The 18,886-nt window shown below is 42.3% G+C and overlaps 1 protein-coding gene across 1 annotated transcript in view; it reads right to left on the reverse strand.

The window, feature by feature from the left end:
- LOC311489189 (uncharacterized protein) overlaps nucleotides 1-18,886 on the reverse strand; it is a 68,476-nt gene that overhangs the window by 38,468 nt on the left and 11,122 nt on the right. Inside the window, exons 2-5 of the mRNA XM_084546140.1 lie at nucleotides 13,417-13,503; nucleotides 12,378-12,455; nucleotides 9,970-10,209; nucleotides 3,768-5,135 (exon numbers count right to left, since the gene is read on the reverse strand). Coding sequence (XP_084402266.1) covers nucleotides 3,768-5,135; nucleotides 9,970-10,209; nucleotides 12,378-12,455; nucleotides 13,417-13,503 — 1,773 coding nt within the window. The remainder of the gene's footprint in view (nucleotides 1-3,767; nucleotides 5,136-9,969; nucleotides 10,210-12,377; nucleotides 12,456-13,416; nucleotides 13,504-18,886) is intronic.

Here is an 18,886-nt window from a genome sequence, read left to right on the forward strand (position 1 = left end):
ATTCCAGAGTTTGTTCTATCTACTGTCAAGTGCCTTTGCTACCAGCAGCCATTTGTCTTTCCTCACAGCTGAAGTTCCCTCAGCAGACACCTGATGGAGCCAACGAGCAGGGCTGAGACACCAAGAGCAAACCTCCCCCTGTGCTTTCCAACCAACACACAACAGGATTATCTGTCTGCAACGCAGTGCAGCCAACCACAACACACGTGGTTCCCCAGCGGTTATCTCAATTTAAAGAATTCATTTTGATTCCTTCTCACTGGCTCACTGTCAAGGACAAAACCAGGTCAATGCATCTTGGGAAAAGATAGTTACTGTTTTGCTTTGCTTACCAGAAAGCTTTCTTTGTGTCACAAATGTCCATGCAGAAGGAATAACAGCAATTATTTTATTTTATTTATTTATTTATTTATTTTTATTTTACCGGCCACACACACACGGTTCCAAAGCAAGGTCATGTTTGTCTTATGTAAGGCTGAAACAGTCACCTCCATCAATATTGTATACCAGAGAAGAAAGGTACGCAGGTTTATAAATAGAAGAAGACAAGATAAAACCACAAGAAAGAAAGAACTAGACAGAGACAGAATAATAGAGTAACACACACATTACAGTATGCTCACTGGCTCCAAGGATGACTGGACAATAAAAGCCCTCTCCATGTACTGAGCACAAGAGCATGTGAGACTGGAGTAAAGAGCAGACATATGAAATTAAATAAAGGCAATAAAGAGGCCAAAATTAGAAAAGCCAACAATTAAAGACCATAAAAATATCAATAGAATCAGCGAGATGACATCAATAGATAAAAGCAAATCAATAGATGTGTTTTAAGAGGTGATTTAAAAGAAGTCACTGATTCCCTGAGCCTTACCTCATCAGTTCAGATGTTTATGTAGGCAACATAAAGCGTAATATAAACCTGCATGAACATCGTCACAAAGAATCGGCGGACCTCATGAATGTCTCTCTGTGTCATGTTTGGTCAGTCCCATTAAAGGGATGGCAAACAACAGCAGAACAGCAACAGACACCTAAGGTTCAAGGGATAGAGTGGGATAACCCCTTTTGCCTTGGTTTCTGCTCGAGCATTGTATCTGTTTTTGAAACAACACACTGTACTGCACTCTGAATAGTCTCAATAACCCCATTTTTCAAATCCCATGAAGTTTGTGTGACCGTACTGTAGCAGCTTTACATATCAGTCAAGTCGAGTACTGAGGGAAGACCAGAACAACACATTTACTCTGGGGCAACTTAGTGCTGACTGAATAAGCAGAGTGGACAGGGCTCTGCAGCAGAGGCAGCCTTTCACGAGGACACAAAGACACACAAGCTGAAAGCTGCTGTATGATTACAACCAAGCCACAGAGTTTCTCTAATTTGGTTCTACTTGCTGGCTGTGGAGTGCTTTATCAGCTTTCAGACAGTTACTGAAAAAATAAAACTTTAAAATGGACATGTGCCCACAGCACTGGGAACATCATGGCTGCATGTGCAATAGTGTACAGTACATGTACTGTAGGATGTTATAGTAATTGAAAAAATGTAAAATTGCGCAACCCTCGAGAGGAAAAGCAGTTACAGATGAATGAATGTTACAGTATGCTGATGGCAGCTCAAAAACTGTCACTCTTGCATGAATGAAGTCAATGTTCTATGTGTTCTACTAAAAATGTCATCATTTTCAAAGCAATTTTATCCCTGAGAATAAAACATGCAAGGATGAAAAATGGAATGAAAAAATGTGTCTTACCTGTTGATCAAGGTCACATTGTTGGTGGCATCATGAAACAGAAAAGAAGGGAAAGAGGGAGAGAAAAAAATATGTTTAGTCCCCTGGAATCAGCTTCACTGTCCTCTAACATCAACTCAGCGTATCAGTGTTAGAACCTCTATTCATAAAATGTGAATCATATGGATGTACCTGAAAAGTCCAGTTAGAGTTTTTAGCAGTTAAAGGAGGTTTCTGGAGATTTGAAACTATTAAAGCTTGACTGTAACAGTTAGTAAGTGCAGCCACAGTATGTCAGTCTCAGTGACTACAGTGTAAAGGTTTGAATCAGAGTGACAGACTCAGATTCAGCTCAGTGACAAAACCTTTTATATTAAGAGCTTTTAATGCATATTTCAAACATACGTATTTTACATTGTCAAGGGCTGGCCAGGTTTTGGCGGCAAGAAAGGACTTAAGACAAGCATTGGGGATCGCATGGGAATGTAAATTTTCATTAATCAGGCTATGGCATTCAGTCAGAGACAGAATGATCACGGTTTACTAACAGGAAGAAACATAGACTGAGGTCGGCTCAGGGCTTCCCCAGGGGTACACTTAGATTTCTCACTTGTGGGGTTAGTTAGCTTTAAACAGTTATACCATTTGTAAAAACAACCAGAGAAAACCCTGGTACCTGGTGGATAACATAGCGAACGAAAACAATTCAATCAAATTTTGTATTAAGTTCTGAGTGGTTTAACTTTAGCTCATTTTTTTGGATATCGTAACTCTAAGCCGAAGAAAAAAACAAAACAAAAAACAAAATCTCAAGTCTGCTATAACAATTCTTCTCTAGCTTTCAGCCACATCAAGGATGTGGTTCAGTTTTCCTAGCAATTGTTAAGTCGTCATCACTTGGCCTATGTATGGAACTATGGCCACCTACAGGTGGTTGTCCATAGGCAGAAAGGTGTCCCACGTTAAACTCTAGTTTAGCTCTAGTTGTGTAAAGTAATTAAAGTAAAGTTTAGTAAGTTGAGTTCATTATTTCTGTTAGTCTGAAACTCTCAATTTATACTTAATTTAACTCAAATGTTATATTCTAAAGGACTGACATGGATTACTCTGCAATGGCATTTACTGTCTAAATCTGTGCTGTGGTGCAAATTCAAATTTGCACCACAGCACAGATTTAAATGTGGAAAAAAAACATTACAAAACAGCTGTAACAGAATTACAAAATTTAGATACAGTTAATGTGAAAAAGAAAATCTTTCAGGCATCAATAAGACTGGGTAATTGTGAGCTGTGCCTTATAGATCTAGACACACTTTTCAGTCGTCTTAGTCACAGCCATGTCAACCTCTATCTACTCTGCCACTAGACTAATATTGTCTCTGTGCAGCTAATTAAAAACTCTAAAACTATCGACTTAACCAAGCTAAAAGGCGTTAGCAGACTGGCTTTGCCATGCAAAGAACCAGGATATGTTTCTATAGACAAAAAAAGGAGATGGCGGGAGGTTACACAGGCAGCCGACAGTCATATGAGACAATAGACAGTGGAGCAAGCACAGACAGGAGCGCTATCAAAAGCAGCAGGTCAGGTTATACAATTGTTATGATCACGATAACAGATACACAGAGGCAGGCAGAGGGAAGTCAACTTAACTTAACAGTTAATCCTTGCAGTTTTGTTAGTATAGGGCCCGACCAGTGTGGTACATTTGTGTCCTACACTCATGCCAGCAATAGGTACATCTGGACACAAATGTTTTTTTTTTTGTTGTTGTTTTTTTTCTGGTAATGATTTGAAATGGTAACAAAGGCAGATTAATGCCTAACACTGTATCTTTATCTGTCGGGCCCTGGCTATTACAAATTCACAGAGGAAATCGATCGAGCACCAAGCGGGCCTCGTGCTCAATCCACAGGCAGAGAGCCATGCATACAGGAAAACAAACAGTACAACTTCCTGCTATCCTAGCCTGCGATCACTTTTGTTCAAATTAGCCCCATGTTATTGATAATCTTCCCTGTAGTTCACCAACCTTCCAGTGGGGGGAGCTGTAGCGACGAGGACTCCAGGTGCTCTGAGTGTGCAGGGAGAGAGGGAGGGGCTGCTTGGGTGATGGAGGGAGGGGGTGTGGCCGAGCTAAGGGATGTGGCTACACTTTTCGGGGGAGTGTCTGATGATGATGATGTGGGTCTGGCATCATTCTTACAGGGAGCGGCTGAAGAACTAAAAAGGGGCGTGGCTGAGATGGTAGGAGCACTGGTTCCTGTAGAGGCTGCTGCTCCTGTACTGGCAATAGGATTGGCCGCAGGTGAACTACAAGTGGCTGTGGAGGACATGAGTGAGGCCGAGGGAATGAAAGGCTTGGCATCAACATTGAGGGCTGACCCGACTGCAGTTGCCGGAGAGCGTGTTTCTGCAGGAACTAATGGTGAGGGATTGGTGGATAGAGTGGAAGTGGGAGGAAGGTATGGAGTGCTCTTGGACGGGTTGAAAATTGAAGATGCTGGTGAAGCTGTGGATTCTGTCGGGTTGGACTTTGCCAGGGAAGTGGTGTTGAGGAAGGGGGTGTTGGTGACAGGGGTCGTGGTCTGAGAGTCAGGGGTGGACCCCGGAGGGGTCTGGAGGACTGAATCGAGGAAAGAGAAGGTCTGGGAGACAGGGCTCAGATTGTCGCCTGACATTAACGCTAAACTTTTGCTAACATCCCCAGCTAAACCAGTCTTGCCGGTAGCACTAGGTGCCAAGTCAGCGTGGGCTTCAGGTTTTGTATTTGAAACTTTCCCCTCGTTTGCCTTTGGTCCATCTTTAGCAGACATGGGGAAATCGTCTACACACATGGGCTCATAGGAGCGTGGAGACGAATCTGTGACAAGGCTAACATGGGAACAGTTGGTGAAACTTGTGGGTATTTGTTCAGGAGCAGAAGGGAAAGCAGGACTGACGCCGGAGCTTGGAGCTTTGGGGTCAGTAGGACAAGGATCAGTAGCTGTAGCCCACTTAGGAGCCACTGTAGCCGGTGTGGGAGAAACAGGCTGCTGGGGCGCACCCCACTCCTCTGGAAGTCTTGCCCGACTCTTAACCTTCCTGCCTTTTACCCTACCCCCTCCTCCACTCTCTCTGATCTCCCACTCCCAGTTCTCCTCCTCATCTTCATCATCCTCCGCCTCCCCTCTACCCTTATCCTGCGCCCCGTGCTTCTCTAAATGGCCGTTGTTATTCTCCTGGCTATCCAGGAAGTCGTAGACCTCGTCGCGGCCCTTCCTCTTCTTCTTCCGCCGCCGCTGCTGCTGCTGCTTGCCAGCCTCACCCCCCGGCCCCGCTCTCTCGGGGCTGAGGGGTTCAGAGTTGGAGGACGTGGGACTGCTGTCATCCATTGAGCCGCTGGGAGAGAGGACGGGAGCTGCCGAGGGGGGGGGAGGGTTTTATAAGAGGAGGAACCAATCACATAGTGTGTCAGAGAAACACCTGCTAAAAAGCCAGCAGACTGTAATTACCAGAGATGACCTTGTTATTTCAGGTTTAAATTTGGTCTAACTTGTTTATCCTCTCCTGGTCTTGTTAAAACTGTAAGATCCATACCAGTACAAGTGATATTCTGAAGTAATGGTGCATTTAGGATTACTCATAATGAATGCTGGATCATTGTTTTGTTGAAAGGGTGAACTACCGCAGAATTAGTTTTTCCCCAAATAAGATTAGCTCAACCATTACCATTGCTGATGCTAGCCCAACTGAAGTTAAACCAGTTGAAAAGATCTGTCTGGGACTGGTTGAAGAACCCAAAATACAGATTGGTTGTATCAGACTACTATGGTCAAATATCTTATCTTGTGTACTAATCTTCCCTAACTGATGTATATTAGTATAAGTAGGAATGCAGCACACACCGTTGCAGCAACCAGTTAAAAGAAGCAAAAACTTTGATACAAATATAAGAGCAGACTACTTACTGCACCATCTGATGAAAGACGGCCTTTATATTTGTCCTACATAATTCAACTAGTTTCTTGGTTCTTAGTACTCCTCCAAGGTCATTCATTGAGAAAAGCCTGTAGGGTACCTATGCTTTGCCTGCAGAGATACAATTTTCCAAAAATCTGTCTGACCCTGGGTAACGGTTCTAGCCATGATTACAGTAACACAAATCTCCGTGAATAATACAATAATGCAAGCCCACTGAATAATACTAGCCAATGCAGTATCAATTAACTTAAGGGAGAAAAGCACACTCACTGTGACAAGAAAAGGAGGATTTTGGCCGACTAGCCAAAAGGGGTCTACAGGTTTATGTGTGTAAGAATACATGAAAATGTAAAATCTAAAATAATTTGCTTAGCCCAGATGAAGAAACTTCACTTGTGAAACTTTGACTAGTTTAACTGGACATGACAATATTAGGTGGGAGCAGCAACTGTGAGCTGTTGTTGCAGCCCACATTATGATTAAAGTATTGCATATACAGTAAAGTATTGCTACAGTGCAGTGGCACTGCTTTTTAATATGGTCTACAGCATGCCATGCAAGCAATATACTGTATGTAAAAGTGATTCTGGAGTTTCCAGCAATAGTGACCATAATTAGACTGTGTCAGTGCTCCTTTTGGACAAATCCTTTGAACAACAATTGGACACATGTTAATAAAATATGTTGCATGTGATGCCTTCCTTTATAAATACCCCCAAACTCAAGCTTAACAAAACCTATTTGCTTTACTCACTTGTTACTTTCTCTCTTAAGTTAAGTAAGATACTTAAGTAAGAATCTTGACTATTGAATTTGTTTGTGTCATAGCAGGAACACATCTCTGCCAAGGTGAAATGTTCTTGGATTTACATTTCACATGCAGCATGAGTGTTGATATGAATTTGGCAAATGGCTGAGGGAACAAGCCAGGCTGTGGTTGGAAGTCTACTTAACATCTACATGAAATATATGTACGTTTGGACCAAGACTCCATCCTTTTGCAGCCACTGAAACAATTTTTGTATTACTACAAGTAAAAAAAAATAATATATAAATAGAGGAAATAAAGTCGAAGATCCATCGGTCCATCCATTAGGTGTCATGTTGTGTTGACAAGATTGACCGTTCCAAACAAAGACTGCTTTCTTTTAAACATCATCATCGTCATCATCATCATCATCATCATTGTCATCATCCAGGGCACAGACCTGGTCTTGTGTAGGGAGCAGGCACACACAACAGAGCAACACAAGCGCACTGGCGGCAACAGAGCTTTGAAGCAACTTAAAAGTCAAGTGCACGTCGTACATGCATGATCAAAATGAAATGCATGCATGGCCGAAGAATCACAGAACCACAATGCACACGTGGACGCACTAAAATGACCCAAAATGACACATCAGACATAAAACGTACATTCCAGAAATGCATGGCAGAGACACAATGGCCGCATACAAGCTTTAACAGACAAGAAAATGTTCAACTTGGACTAAAATGATCCCCTTATTTGCCTGTTCCCACTAACTTCTCTTGTTTGGAAAATTAAGTCATCACAGCCGGATGAGAGCCGTGTTTCTCAATTATTACTGACGAGCGCTTCATCAGCTCGCAGAGAACGAGAGATGCAAAGATGAACAGACAGTTAGGAACAGACAGCTGGAGGGATGAAAAACTGAAGGACCTCTACGACCCTTTCAGTCTGCTCATCAGCTTCCTGTCAATAAATATTCTTCTTTTATCTCCACTTTCTTCACTCCATCCTTTCAGTCTGTCTAGCGTCATTGCATATTAATGAAAGTTTAGAAAAAAAGGTGCATTCCCCTCTAAATCTGGCACATTTCCCTGCATATTTAAATTGAACAGCATGGCTATTTTCTGACAGTGACCTGATGCTTTCCCAGCTATAAACAGTTTGAGGAAGAGGCAAGGCCGAGGTTTTATCATTAATATTTAATGTAATGAGGTATTTAATGGGAGTACTTCTTAATCTGGAGTCGGGCAAACTGCCAAGAGATACATTAATGTTGGGTCACAGGCCGCTCAAAACACATCTCCTATGCAAAGACGAAGTCTGAGAAGTAATCTGAATTTCTTTACGGCTCTGACACAATGAGTTCCCCCGCACAGACTTGAACAGGTGCGTCTCAAGCACAGGAGAGAAAACGCAGACAAAGAAAAAGGCTGGTTAGCAAATGTATGTCAATGTCCTGCAGAAGTCTTGTAGCTCCTATACTGACTTGTGCACATGAATTTAAAGCACAAGACTCACTATCTGGTAAATGAGAGGAGATATTGTTCAAATTTCAAGAGGACCTCAATAATTGTACCACCCCCTTACATTGTTTCTGTAATTTTAAGTCCTTTTAGACGCAAGGTTCCCACCAACAGCAAGACCGACACGGGGCGAGAGACATGCTCCCGCTGTGAAAAAAGTAACATTACGTAAGTTTTTTTTAAAACCTTTTTGGCTTCATTAGATAACCAGTGATGTGAGACGGGAGGAAATAGAAAGACATGGCTAGCCAAGACTCTCTAATTTCTGTCTACAGACCGGGATGAACTACTAAACATGACTTGTCTAGAGAGGACTGGAAAAATAGATAGAAATAATAACGCTAACTGAGACCAGACGATACATGTTCTATTGAATTTCTGTGCACATAAATTTGTATTCATTGTCATGGGGTTATTCTAGTATCTCAGTCTGGCTAGCTCAGACAGCAACGATAACTTTAACAAGACAAAGTTAGCTCCAGAGGTAATGAGAAATGAACTGTAAGAGTCCCACAACATCAGCTGCCAGCCTTTAGCATGAGCTAAAGTTACCCTGCTTGAGGTAAATGCATAAAAAAAAAACATGTTTCATCCACTGTTTTTCTGATTTTAAACACAACTTCCCTTGCTGATCCACGCTCAAGCAATTTATTTTGTTGTCGGCCTCCTCCAGCAGACTGGGCGTGCAAAAGGCTTACGGATGAGCAGGGACGCGAATGTTCAGTAAATGACAGAAAAGAAAGGTCAAAGATTAGCTTACGTTTTACTTTCGATTGCTGTCATCCGAAATTACGTAACAGGATTTCACAGAATGTCTGCAGGTATTCTGTCTGGTTGGCGAACTTTTGACTATAGCTATAGGCTCTTCATTGGAAGTTTAATCGGGAGTAGGAAGCTATTTTTTGAAGAAATCAAACGTCATTTTTTCATTTTAAAACACGAAGCAAATTGAAAAACATGTTTAAATTATCTGTATTTTGTGTATTCATCATATTGCTCCAACAGTGACTGAAGTACAGTTGTAACTGTTACATAACTGCTGGCTGGCTTTAAGCTAGCAGAAGGGAGAAGAGCTAAATAATAACACTGTGGCTAAATGTTTAATAGGTCCAAGCTACAGTTCAGCTGAGGGCTTCAGCATCCTGCAACCACTATTTACTGCTCCTTTTTTATGTGGACTCAGCCTTAAAGCTGAGAGGAGTCTAACTGTGACTGATTTAGATGATTAAACAAGTATTTGCTGCACTGCATGCCTCTGTTCCAGTTTCTGAAATGCAGCTTTTGGCCACAATTACACAGGAAGACAGCAAAAGTTATGATGTAACCGTGGGTTTGTGTTGCTCGCCAACTGCTAATTGATCTGAACTTACTGAAGCAGCTATTGATTATGACGAACACCAACAATCCATACAAATGCAAGCTGAAATGTCTTGTGGAGGCTGCGATTTTCTTTCAGACTGCGGCAACTAATGAAGTGAAACAGATGTGTGGAAAAACTGTGGGTTGTTTCTGATTTAAAATGATCACTGCATGAGACCCATCTGTGTCAGTCTGTCAGTAAATAAAGAGAACAGCAAGGTGCACAGAGCGTAAAGCCATGATGCAACCAGCAAAGCAAAGCATTGCTGGGAGTGTTCTGGTGACTACAGCTAGAAGACGCTGCCCTCTGCTGCTGAAAGCATGTCCTGTGTTATCTGGCTGTTACACTACTCCTGTCACCTCCTGTCCCTCTTGCCCTGCCACAGAAATGCCAGGCTAACTTCATACAGTAGGCTAGTAGCAAGAGTAGTATTACATCTTAGGTTTTATTAAACGGAATGTACGATATGACCATGGATTTAGATTATTCAGGCCTCAAGCTCCACCCTCGTCTGTAACTGTGCGACAAAACCCAACCAGCCCCACCTAGTCCAAAAAGGTTTATGAATCCTCCATATATCACACACCCTGCTGATTGAGCATACAGTAAGACATGCAACCAACCGCCTTTCTGATACCTGCAGAATGATCCATAGAGTGCATTCCTGGGCCGCCAGAAGAAAACGGGTCACTGGTTTTAAAGGGACTGCTCCCACTGGTGTTAGTGGCAGTTTTGTTTTCCACACCAAACAAGCCGGAACTCTTCTGGGTGTCCATAGCTGGCCTCATCCCAGTCTGGCCAAGAGTAGAAGTCATACTGGTCTGGAATGGTGGCATGCTGGACCCAATGGTCCCTCCCATCCCAGACTGAGAGAAGCCTGATGGAGAGACAGAACACAGAAATACATATACTGTGTATACTTTATATACATGCAGCTGTATGCATTTAAAAATGAAGAAGGCAATGATTATATTATACGAGTTTCGACAACAATCACACCTGTTTGTTACTGTCATACTGTAGATATTGAACATGACTGAATTTTTCACCATGTTCACAAAACTAGAATGAATAATTTGAATGATTTGAAATATTCCATGAACACTCTGAAGTTTGACACCTTGTAGCTTTAACTGTTTGTTATGTGTAGCATTCTAAAATGCATTACCTTTGAATTAGATTTGGTTTTCCAAATATAACATGTTGCCACGATAGCAAGTTGCTGAAAACCAGTAAAAGTAATACTAATAAAGGTAAGGCTTCCAAGGTTCTCATGTAGCATTTTTCACATTGTATTACTACTCTACCTGCTTTAACCAAGCTAGTCAAGAGAACGGGTGGTGAGACATGACTGCGAAAGTGTTTCATAACATCAATCAGCAGCACCTCTTGTTTAAAAAGTAATGCTAGCATAACTTGTGAACTGAATTGTGGCAGGATTAGAATCCTTCACTAGACATATGCCAGGCGTGCTACGCAAATACAAAAACTCCAGCACTGCACAAAACACATTATTAAGAGGTATTTAGCAACTCTATGAGCATCTTCTTTTCTTTTTTTCTTTTTTAAGTTACGGATACCTTGATCCATATTCCATCTGCAGCCATCGAAATATATCCCCATAAGTCCCCACACTAAAAGTATTGATCCAGCAGCCTGGCAAATGCATGATTAATTGAAGGAAGAAAGAAAATCGAGAGATGCTTGTTGTTACGCCCCTCTGCTTCCTCCATTGGCTGTGCAAGTCTTTAGCTTGTGCTTAATCATCTTAACCAGCCACACCTGAGAAGACCAAATAAAGGGCCTTGTTGAAGAAGCCTCAGGGGATCACTGCAGCTGCTGAGGCTCGCTATGTCAGACCTGGTGTCTTTTTGTCTTTGTTTAAAATTAAATAAACCCTTATTTTTCTAACTCCGTCATTTGTCTCCACTTTATGTTGCGCCTCTCGAGCCAGGTCGTAACATAAGTGGGGGCTCGTCCGGGATCACATTGTGAGAGCGTTAGAAGATTTAATTGGCTGTGTTTGTAGCCTGGTTTTTTGTTTGGCACGGCTTCCCTCGTAAGTGTAGGGGAGTGTCCAGCTAAGTTGTTCGCAGCTTATCCTTCGGGCACTCATTTATTATTTTGCCTTTTTTTATTTTCTGGAGTAATCCTGGGTGGGGATACAATTCCCTGGCGGGGGTAGGCGTTTCGGAGCTTCTGCTGCCGAAGTTTGCCTTTAAAGCTGCCTCGAGCCCGGCACGCTCCAAGAAGACAGACAGAAGAAGACGTCATTTGTCTCCACTTTATGTTGCGCCTCTCGAGCCGGGTCGTAACACTTGTCAACACGGGGCTACATTGCCAAGGTTTTTGTTATTTTCCACCCATTATTGGGCTGTTTCACTCTTCACATGGATATACTCTTAAGCTTTGAAGTCCTTGCGCTATATTTTCTACCCCTTCTGTGCAAATCCATCACCCTACAAACAATCTGTGGAAGCATGGAAATCTGGGAACTGCCTTTGAAGTGTGAATGTGGTTCATTTGTCAAACAAATAAGGTGTGCGTGTCTGGGAGTGTATCTGTAAAATATCAGTGCGGCTGTGCGAAGGAATTAGGGCAAACTCCTGATTTTATATTTGAGTTTGCATACGCTGTCATTTTGTGATATATGGGCGTTAGAAATAAAGCCCTTCCTTATTCCAGCCCTGAAAGCAGACAACAAAGGAAGCAAAGATGTGAGTGTGCGTGGCATAACAAAGAAACACTGAGTTAAATACAAAGAAAGGAGCCAGTGCAGTAACCCACATACATATGGTATGTTTGAGTCAACATCCAACAGCGCTGAACAACTACAAAGCAGCAGCTTGCAGCAGGCTTTATGTATATCTCCCAGGTTGTTTTTGTTCCACAAAATATTTTGCAGTGGTAATTAACTCTAAAATCTAGCCAGGTTCAAATTGCCAAAGAAAACAAACACAAATAAACACATATTTCTTCATATGCAGTATCTTCAGATGTGCGGCTGAAGGTAAAATTGACAGGAGGTGAAAAAGTAAAGTGGACCTAGAAACGAATCAGGCATGCTGCTGTCCTTTGTCTTGTTCAGGCTCCACTGATCACTCATCCCACCCATCACAGGACCTGAGAGAGAGAAAGACAGACAGACAGACAGACGGACGGACGGAGGGGCAGAAAGTAATTGGCAAATGAAGAGAGGATAGAGAGTGGCACAGAAAGAGAGACACAATGAGTGGCAGGGGTGGAAAAAGGGAGGTGAATGATGAGAAACAGTGGGCTCGAGCACAAAATACAAATGGCGAAGCAAATGTCAGACACTGCAAATCGGCATGATCTGCAGAGACAATCCAGCCACCTGTTTATTTTTTATGCGTGCATATAGAAACGCAATTTGCATGCAAATGTGTGCACCAAAAACTAGTACAATGGCTGAAATCCTTACTTTGCATATCTGGTATAAAGAGAAAATGACTGCTTAATGTAAAGAACATTTCTTCTTCTGAATCTTTAAAGGATAGGTCCAAATGTTAATTCTAGAATCCTTGTACCTGAGAAGATCCATCTGGATAACAGAATATAGTTTAAAAAAAAAAAAAACACATTTTCTTGGGAGCCACTGTGGCGTAGTGATGTCTGCCTGTGTTAGTCCTGTGATAGACTGTCCTGATAGAGTGTACCCTGCCTCTCGTCCAATGACAGCTGGGTTAGATTTCAGGATAGTTAGTTTTACATATTGAATGAACGAATGAACTTCCAAATTAAACCTGCATAAACCTAAACTTTTGCTATGAATTGTATCAATAAGTTAAAGTCATTTCCTGTTTGAATGTGTCATTTTGACAAGAAGTTTAAATCAAAGTAAGAAAGGTTGATGGTAGAAGTAATATTTGTTACCTAGGGGTTAAGTGACTACCCAGAAAATAATCAAAATATTAATCAATTGAAAACAATTAAAGTTGGTATAAGCCTCAGATTGTACTGTGCTCCTAACAGCTGGGATGGACGGAGGGGCCAGGGGCAGTTTTAATGTGAACTCAGTGTCCTCGGTGCTAGTGTGATCTGCACTCGACCCCCTCCCCCTCACCAGACAGGTAGTCAGAGCTGAAGGCTGGCTGTCCTGGTGGGTCTTGGCGTCCGCCTGATGACATCATCGATGACATCATCCCCGGACCTAAAGGAGATAAAGAACATCATTGCTATTATCCTTATCCGATAAACATCATGTGACTGCTTTCTGCGTCAGTCTGTGGCAACAGTTTCCATCGGTTCATCAGGAATACATTCATACAGGAGAACGAATGTATTCCCGATAAACCAATGATTCCTGTTCCCAGCTGTATAATCAGGAGGTCCCTTAAAAATACCCTAACTTGGATGAATGAACCACAGTTTCCAGCATTCTGCAGGCTTCCTTTTTAGACATAGTGGGTGAGACAGACTGAAAACTGAATCTGTCTGTCACTCTGCCCTGTCAGCTTTTTGCCCGTCAAACAGGCCACACTTCCCCAAACCAGCCCGTGTGTGTGTGTGTGTGTGAGTGTGTGCTACATCTTTTGACAGTGAGGCAAGCAGACACAACACGTCGCTGAAGGGACTATCACCATGGTTACGCCAAAAGAGGATGACAGCATCTGCGGTTCCCTTAGCAACACTTGCTGGCGGACGTGTCTTAGAGGATCGATGCATGCGCTCCACCCGCCGAGGCACGTACACCGGGACACGCGTTAACACACCCACACACGTATGCTGCCCACTAATAAGATAAAACACACGTTTAATGTTTCTAATAGAGGTGAGGGGAAGCGGGAAAAGGAGGACTTTCTCAAATCTGTTTCTTATATTGAATAAAAGGATCACATAAACCGCAACGATTGAGGCTATTTGTGCGGCCCCTTCCCTCACCACAAGGAGGCGCTCACTAGCCAGGGTTTTTGAGCAGCTACAGAGATTTCTTTCAGAGAAAAAGCCACCACTACAAGCAGCACAGTACAAGAACCTTCAAAGCTTCCATCTTCACCTCAGAATGAAAAAGATTCATTACAACCTCAAGGCCAACTTAACTCTGTACTCTGACCTTTTCACTCCATTGCAGAATGTCAGCTGTCTTCATATGGCATTTGAAGTGTCTGGACCCAAAATTAAACTAAAACTGTGGATACGATGAGTGCACAGGAACAACACCAGCTGTTGCCGAATTGAATTTGACCATTACATCAAGCCGAAGCAATGTAAAGTATGCTTCAGGAAACACTGCATCCATTCCCAACATCATATCTCTGCTAAGTTGGGTTTTCTGTAATAAATGGAAACTAAATGAACAAAAACTACACTGAAACTCCATGTCGGTTGTCACTATCTCCCATCACCAATCTCCTCACATAAACATACGTGATCATTGCACCTCACCAGTATCACCAAGTCCATTGGAGCATCATGTTTTCTAGGTGGTCCCATCAGTTGATGGGACTGAGTCCATTGGGGCATCATGTTTTCCTGGTGAACTTGAGTAAATGTGCAGGGCAAACATTACCAGAGCTACATGTCTATTAATTATGATCAACAGTTTGCTCTTGGTTATTTTTTCTTTCCATGCATTGGCTAGCTGCCGCTACATTATGCTGCAAGTATTATATGGTATGTAACTGTCCATGGTGCTGAAATATCAAGAGCAAAAAAGTGCAGCGTAGTCTATTTCTGCATGTCACAAATGACTACGTCTATTGAGACACAAGAAATTAGGTTGTTCTGTGTGTCCCTTAATGAATGTGCAGTGGTTTTCCTTTCTGACGTGCTTTCTACCACAAGTATTGAGGGTGAATGAGGACAAATATTTTTGGCAAGGGGCCAGTATCAGTGTAATGGTGGACAGCATGAATAATTTACAAGTGTGCATTAACTGGGAGTTTAGGTGCACTGGGTCTTTTTTGGGACCGTGGCGAACACACACACACACACACACACACACACACACAAACAAGCAGCAGACACGTAATCTGCAGAGTCATTCTAGACAGACCGCCACAGGATCCTTTTCTTTCTCTGTCTGGTTTTTCCTCCGTGTCTGGTTATCACTCTTCAGCGTCGAGTCTCTGGGTTATGTCTGTTTTCCCCTAACTATTATCATCCTTTCCAGTGCACGCCTCGTTGCGCTGCTTTCTCTACTTCTGTATTGTGCAGGATTTTATCATACCTGAAAAGCTTTGAAAAAATCCATCCCAGTGTGTTTGTTTAAAGATACAGACACATCAGGAATGGCAGCATGCCGTTAAGTCTGAATTAAAATTTGCAAATTAACACACACTAAAAGCCACTACTGCCCTCGACACAAGGCAGAGATGATGGAAAAAATGACCTTCCAGCCAGACTCATTCTCAAATGACATTCTTACATTTAACACAACATGGTCCATGCAAAACAACAACCCTGACGGAAATCTGTGTCTTGTGTCTCACCACTCAGCAGGTGACCTCGCCATGTTTGCATCAAAATAAGTACTTTTTCTAAAGTTATTCTTCTATCATGCATATGCAACGTTCTATGGCACCAACTTCATTTACGACTCAGTCCAAAGTGTCACGACGAGACCAGCGAATCAAGCTCATCCCACCAGATTCTGGATGCATGAGGTACTTTACAGTATGTGCGTTCAGTCACAGCCAGAACCCAGACAGTCCTCTGAGGACAGCAACCAGTATCAAGCCTCAAGGTCAAACATCTCCTTTTTATTATGTTTGTGTCATTTCTGCATCACTGGACTGGAAGCTCTTTCAAACTTTCTGCCAGCAGAGACAAGTTAAGACATACAAGTAAAAAAAAAAAACGCCACAAAAATAGCCCACATTACGTAGCTGGAAGGTTTGATGGGCTTCCCACTGTGTCGGACACAGACTGGTTGTGCTTTTTTCTTTCAGGGATCACTGCAAAGCTGTGTGTTCTCCACCCTGGAGTGGAAGTGTCGATGAGCCGGGCCAGCCCACTGTTGGACCCATGTCTGGTACCCGCGACGTGTCTCTCCTCACGCAACCCTCCAGCCGTTGGTGACACTCGCTGGAGGGTTGCGTGAGGAAAGACACACTGTGGGGAGCCAGAGCCAAACCATAGCAGATCCAACTGGGAGAGAGCCAGCTCATTGACAGCGTTGATTGGCTAAACTTTACCTCAGTTTACTAAGATGAATGCTGATGTCAGACAACATTCTATATCCACTGTTTTATATTTGAATGAGCTAAATATATAGTATAGGTTTCTGATTTTCTTTAACATCAAAATCATATAAGCCTGGTCATTTGTTCATGTTTAATGTCTCATTTATTCCCAAATAGCTTAATTTATCCAGGAGTTGTACAAATGTGTTTTCATTTATCCCTAAATAGTGGTCTGGAGCCTTCATTCAGGAAAGAAGATTGAGGTCAGTGTGTCTGGAATGCACTACTTCTGGTTATGAGATTATCTTAACTGATTAATTTCATTCATCTAATGCTCCAGGCAAACCTGGGTCGCGCCCCAAAAACCTAACAAGTACCGATATAATTCACTAATGTGTGGTTCAAGCTACAGTGGACTTTACTTTACTTACTTAAATTACGTGCAGTTATAAAAATAGAAGGAATTTGGTTTAAAGATGAAGATGTGAGCACATTTGAGTTTGAGCATTACTTCAAACCCAAGAAATGCAAAGAAACAGATTCATGACTCACTCCCCTCAGTGATCCTCCATGTCAGTGCAGACATAAGATAATTGTGTTACAAAAGGGAGAAATGTGCTAAACACCCATGGAGGTAGGTTAAGTTTTGCTTAAAAGTGCCCCTTGCATTATTAACCAGTGGTTGAAGGTGACTTCACCTTGCTTAGGGCTGTGTTTCCTGTTAACAATCGATATACAATAGTTTCCAGATCCTCCTGCAGATTGTATGAATGGGAAGGAAACACTTAATCAACAGTCTGTTCTATGGTGTACATCTAAAGCAGCTTCCGAATGTTCAAAATTAGGATTTTATAGTCGTTTTAGCTTTAAGATGCTTTTAGGAAACAAGGCAGAGGTAATCTGGGTTTGTAGTTTCTCCCTAGACCGTCCTGTGGGACTCGTGCACAGACTCAGCAGAAATAAAATAAACCTGGCAAGACTACATGGCAACTCAGCCACAATGGACAAACGCATTGCATTTAGTCTTTTCGTGGAATTTGCTGACAGTATGAGGACAAAAATAAAGCTAACCTTAAAGGGTAACTACTGTTTTTTACAACCTGGACCTTATTTCTAGCATAAAATACGATCGTTTACTCACCCATATGACTTCGGGATATTTAGATCAGCATATATCCATATAGTGGGAGTGACAGGGCACCGAGACACAGCCTCTAAATAACGCATTATCTGCAGCGAAACTCGTTCATTTTACCAATATTTTGTTATCATACACTAGTGCTATTCCCCGTTGAGTACAGAGTTATCTGTTATCATCATCTGGGTCTGTAGATTGACCTACTGACCCCGAATGATGTCTTCTGACCTGGATGATGTCATCTATGAGCGCCGCGCGCACCCGTGACGGTCGGCTTGTTTACCTGTAATTTGCTACCGCTATGGTTCGTCCACAACCTCAGAATCGGAAAAATATTCAGCCATGTTGCAAAAAACTAACAGTAGCAAATTACAGGTAAACAAGCCGACCGTCACGGGTGCGCGCGGCGCTCATAGATGACATCATCCAGGTCAGAAGTTAGTGGGTCAATCTACAGACCCCGGATGATGATAACAGGTAACTCCGGACTCAACGGGGAAGAGCACTAGTGTATCATGACAAAATATTGGTGAAATAAACGAGTTTCACGGCAGATAATGCGTTATTTAGAGGCTGCGTTTCGGTGCCCCAGTCACTCCCATTATATGGATATATGCAGATCCAAATATCTCCCGAAGGAATACAAATGACACCAAAGTTATATGGGTGAGTAAACGATCATATTTTATGCTAGAAAAACAATTGCCGGGCAATAAACTGAAAAATCCATTATTCAACATTATGTCTTTCTAATCAACCTCCTTTAACTTGTGCCCGTTTCTTTGGTTGTCTGCCCTAACATGCTTATAATCTCAACAACGAACCAATGCATACCTTTTAACAAACAACCAGTCAATGTCAGCATTTGATCGCAATCTTAGTTTATGTTCACCTGCACTCAGATGGTTGTGATGCTCGCTGCTAGCTAACCACTATCAGAGTTGACTGATTTACCTCAACTATAAGAAACAACAAGGACCAGGCTACGGGAAAAAGTGCCTGAAGTGTGAGAACAATTTAACATAGCAGGATGAAGCTACCAATTTATGCTCTACAGGATAAAGGATAGCACAGCTATATTTACCATGGTTCCTTCTGTAGCAACTTTCAAAAAACATTTCTGGTTAAGATGAAGTTGCCATAACGGTCTTAACATTTTCAGAATGTAATGTGCAATGTTTTGCAACTACTTTAACTTAATGAAGATGCAAATGTCTGGTGTGCCCCTTTGAGGATGCTGTTATCCAGTAGCCTCCTATGCAAACATTTCC

This window comes from Chelon labrosus (assembly GCF_963514085.1).
Source record: "Chelon labrosus genome assembly, chromosome: 6".
Lineage (NCBI taxonomy): Eukaryota > Metazoa > Chordata > Actinopteri > Mugiliformes > Mugilidae > Chelon > Chelon labrosus.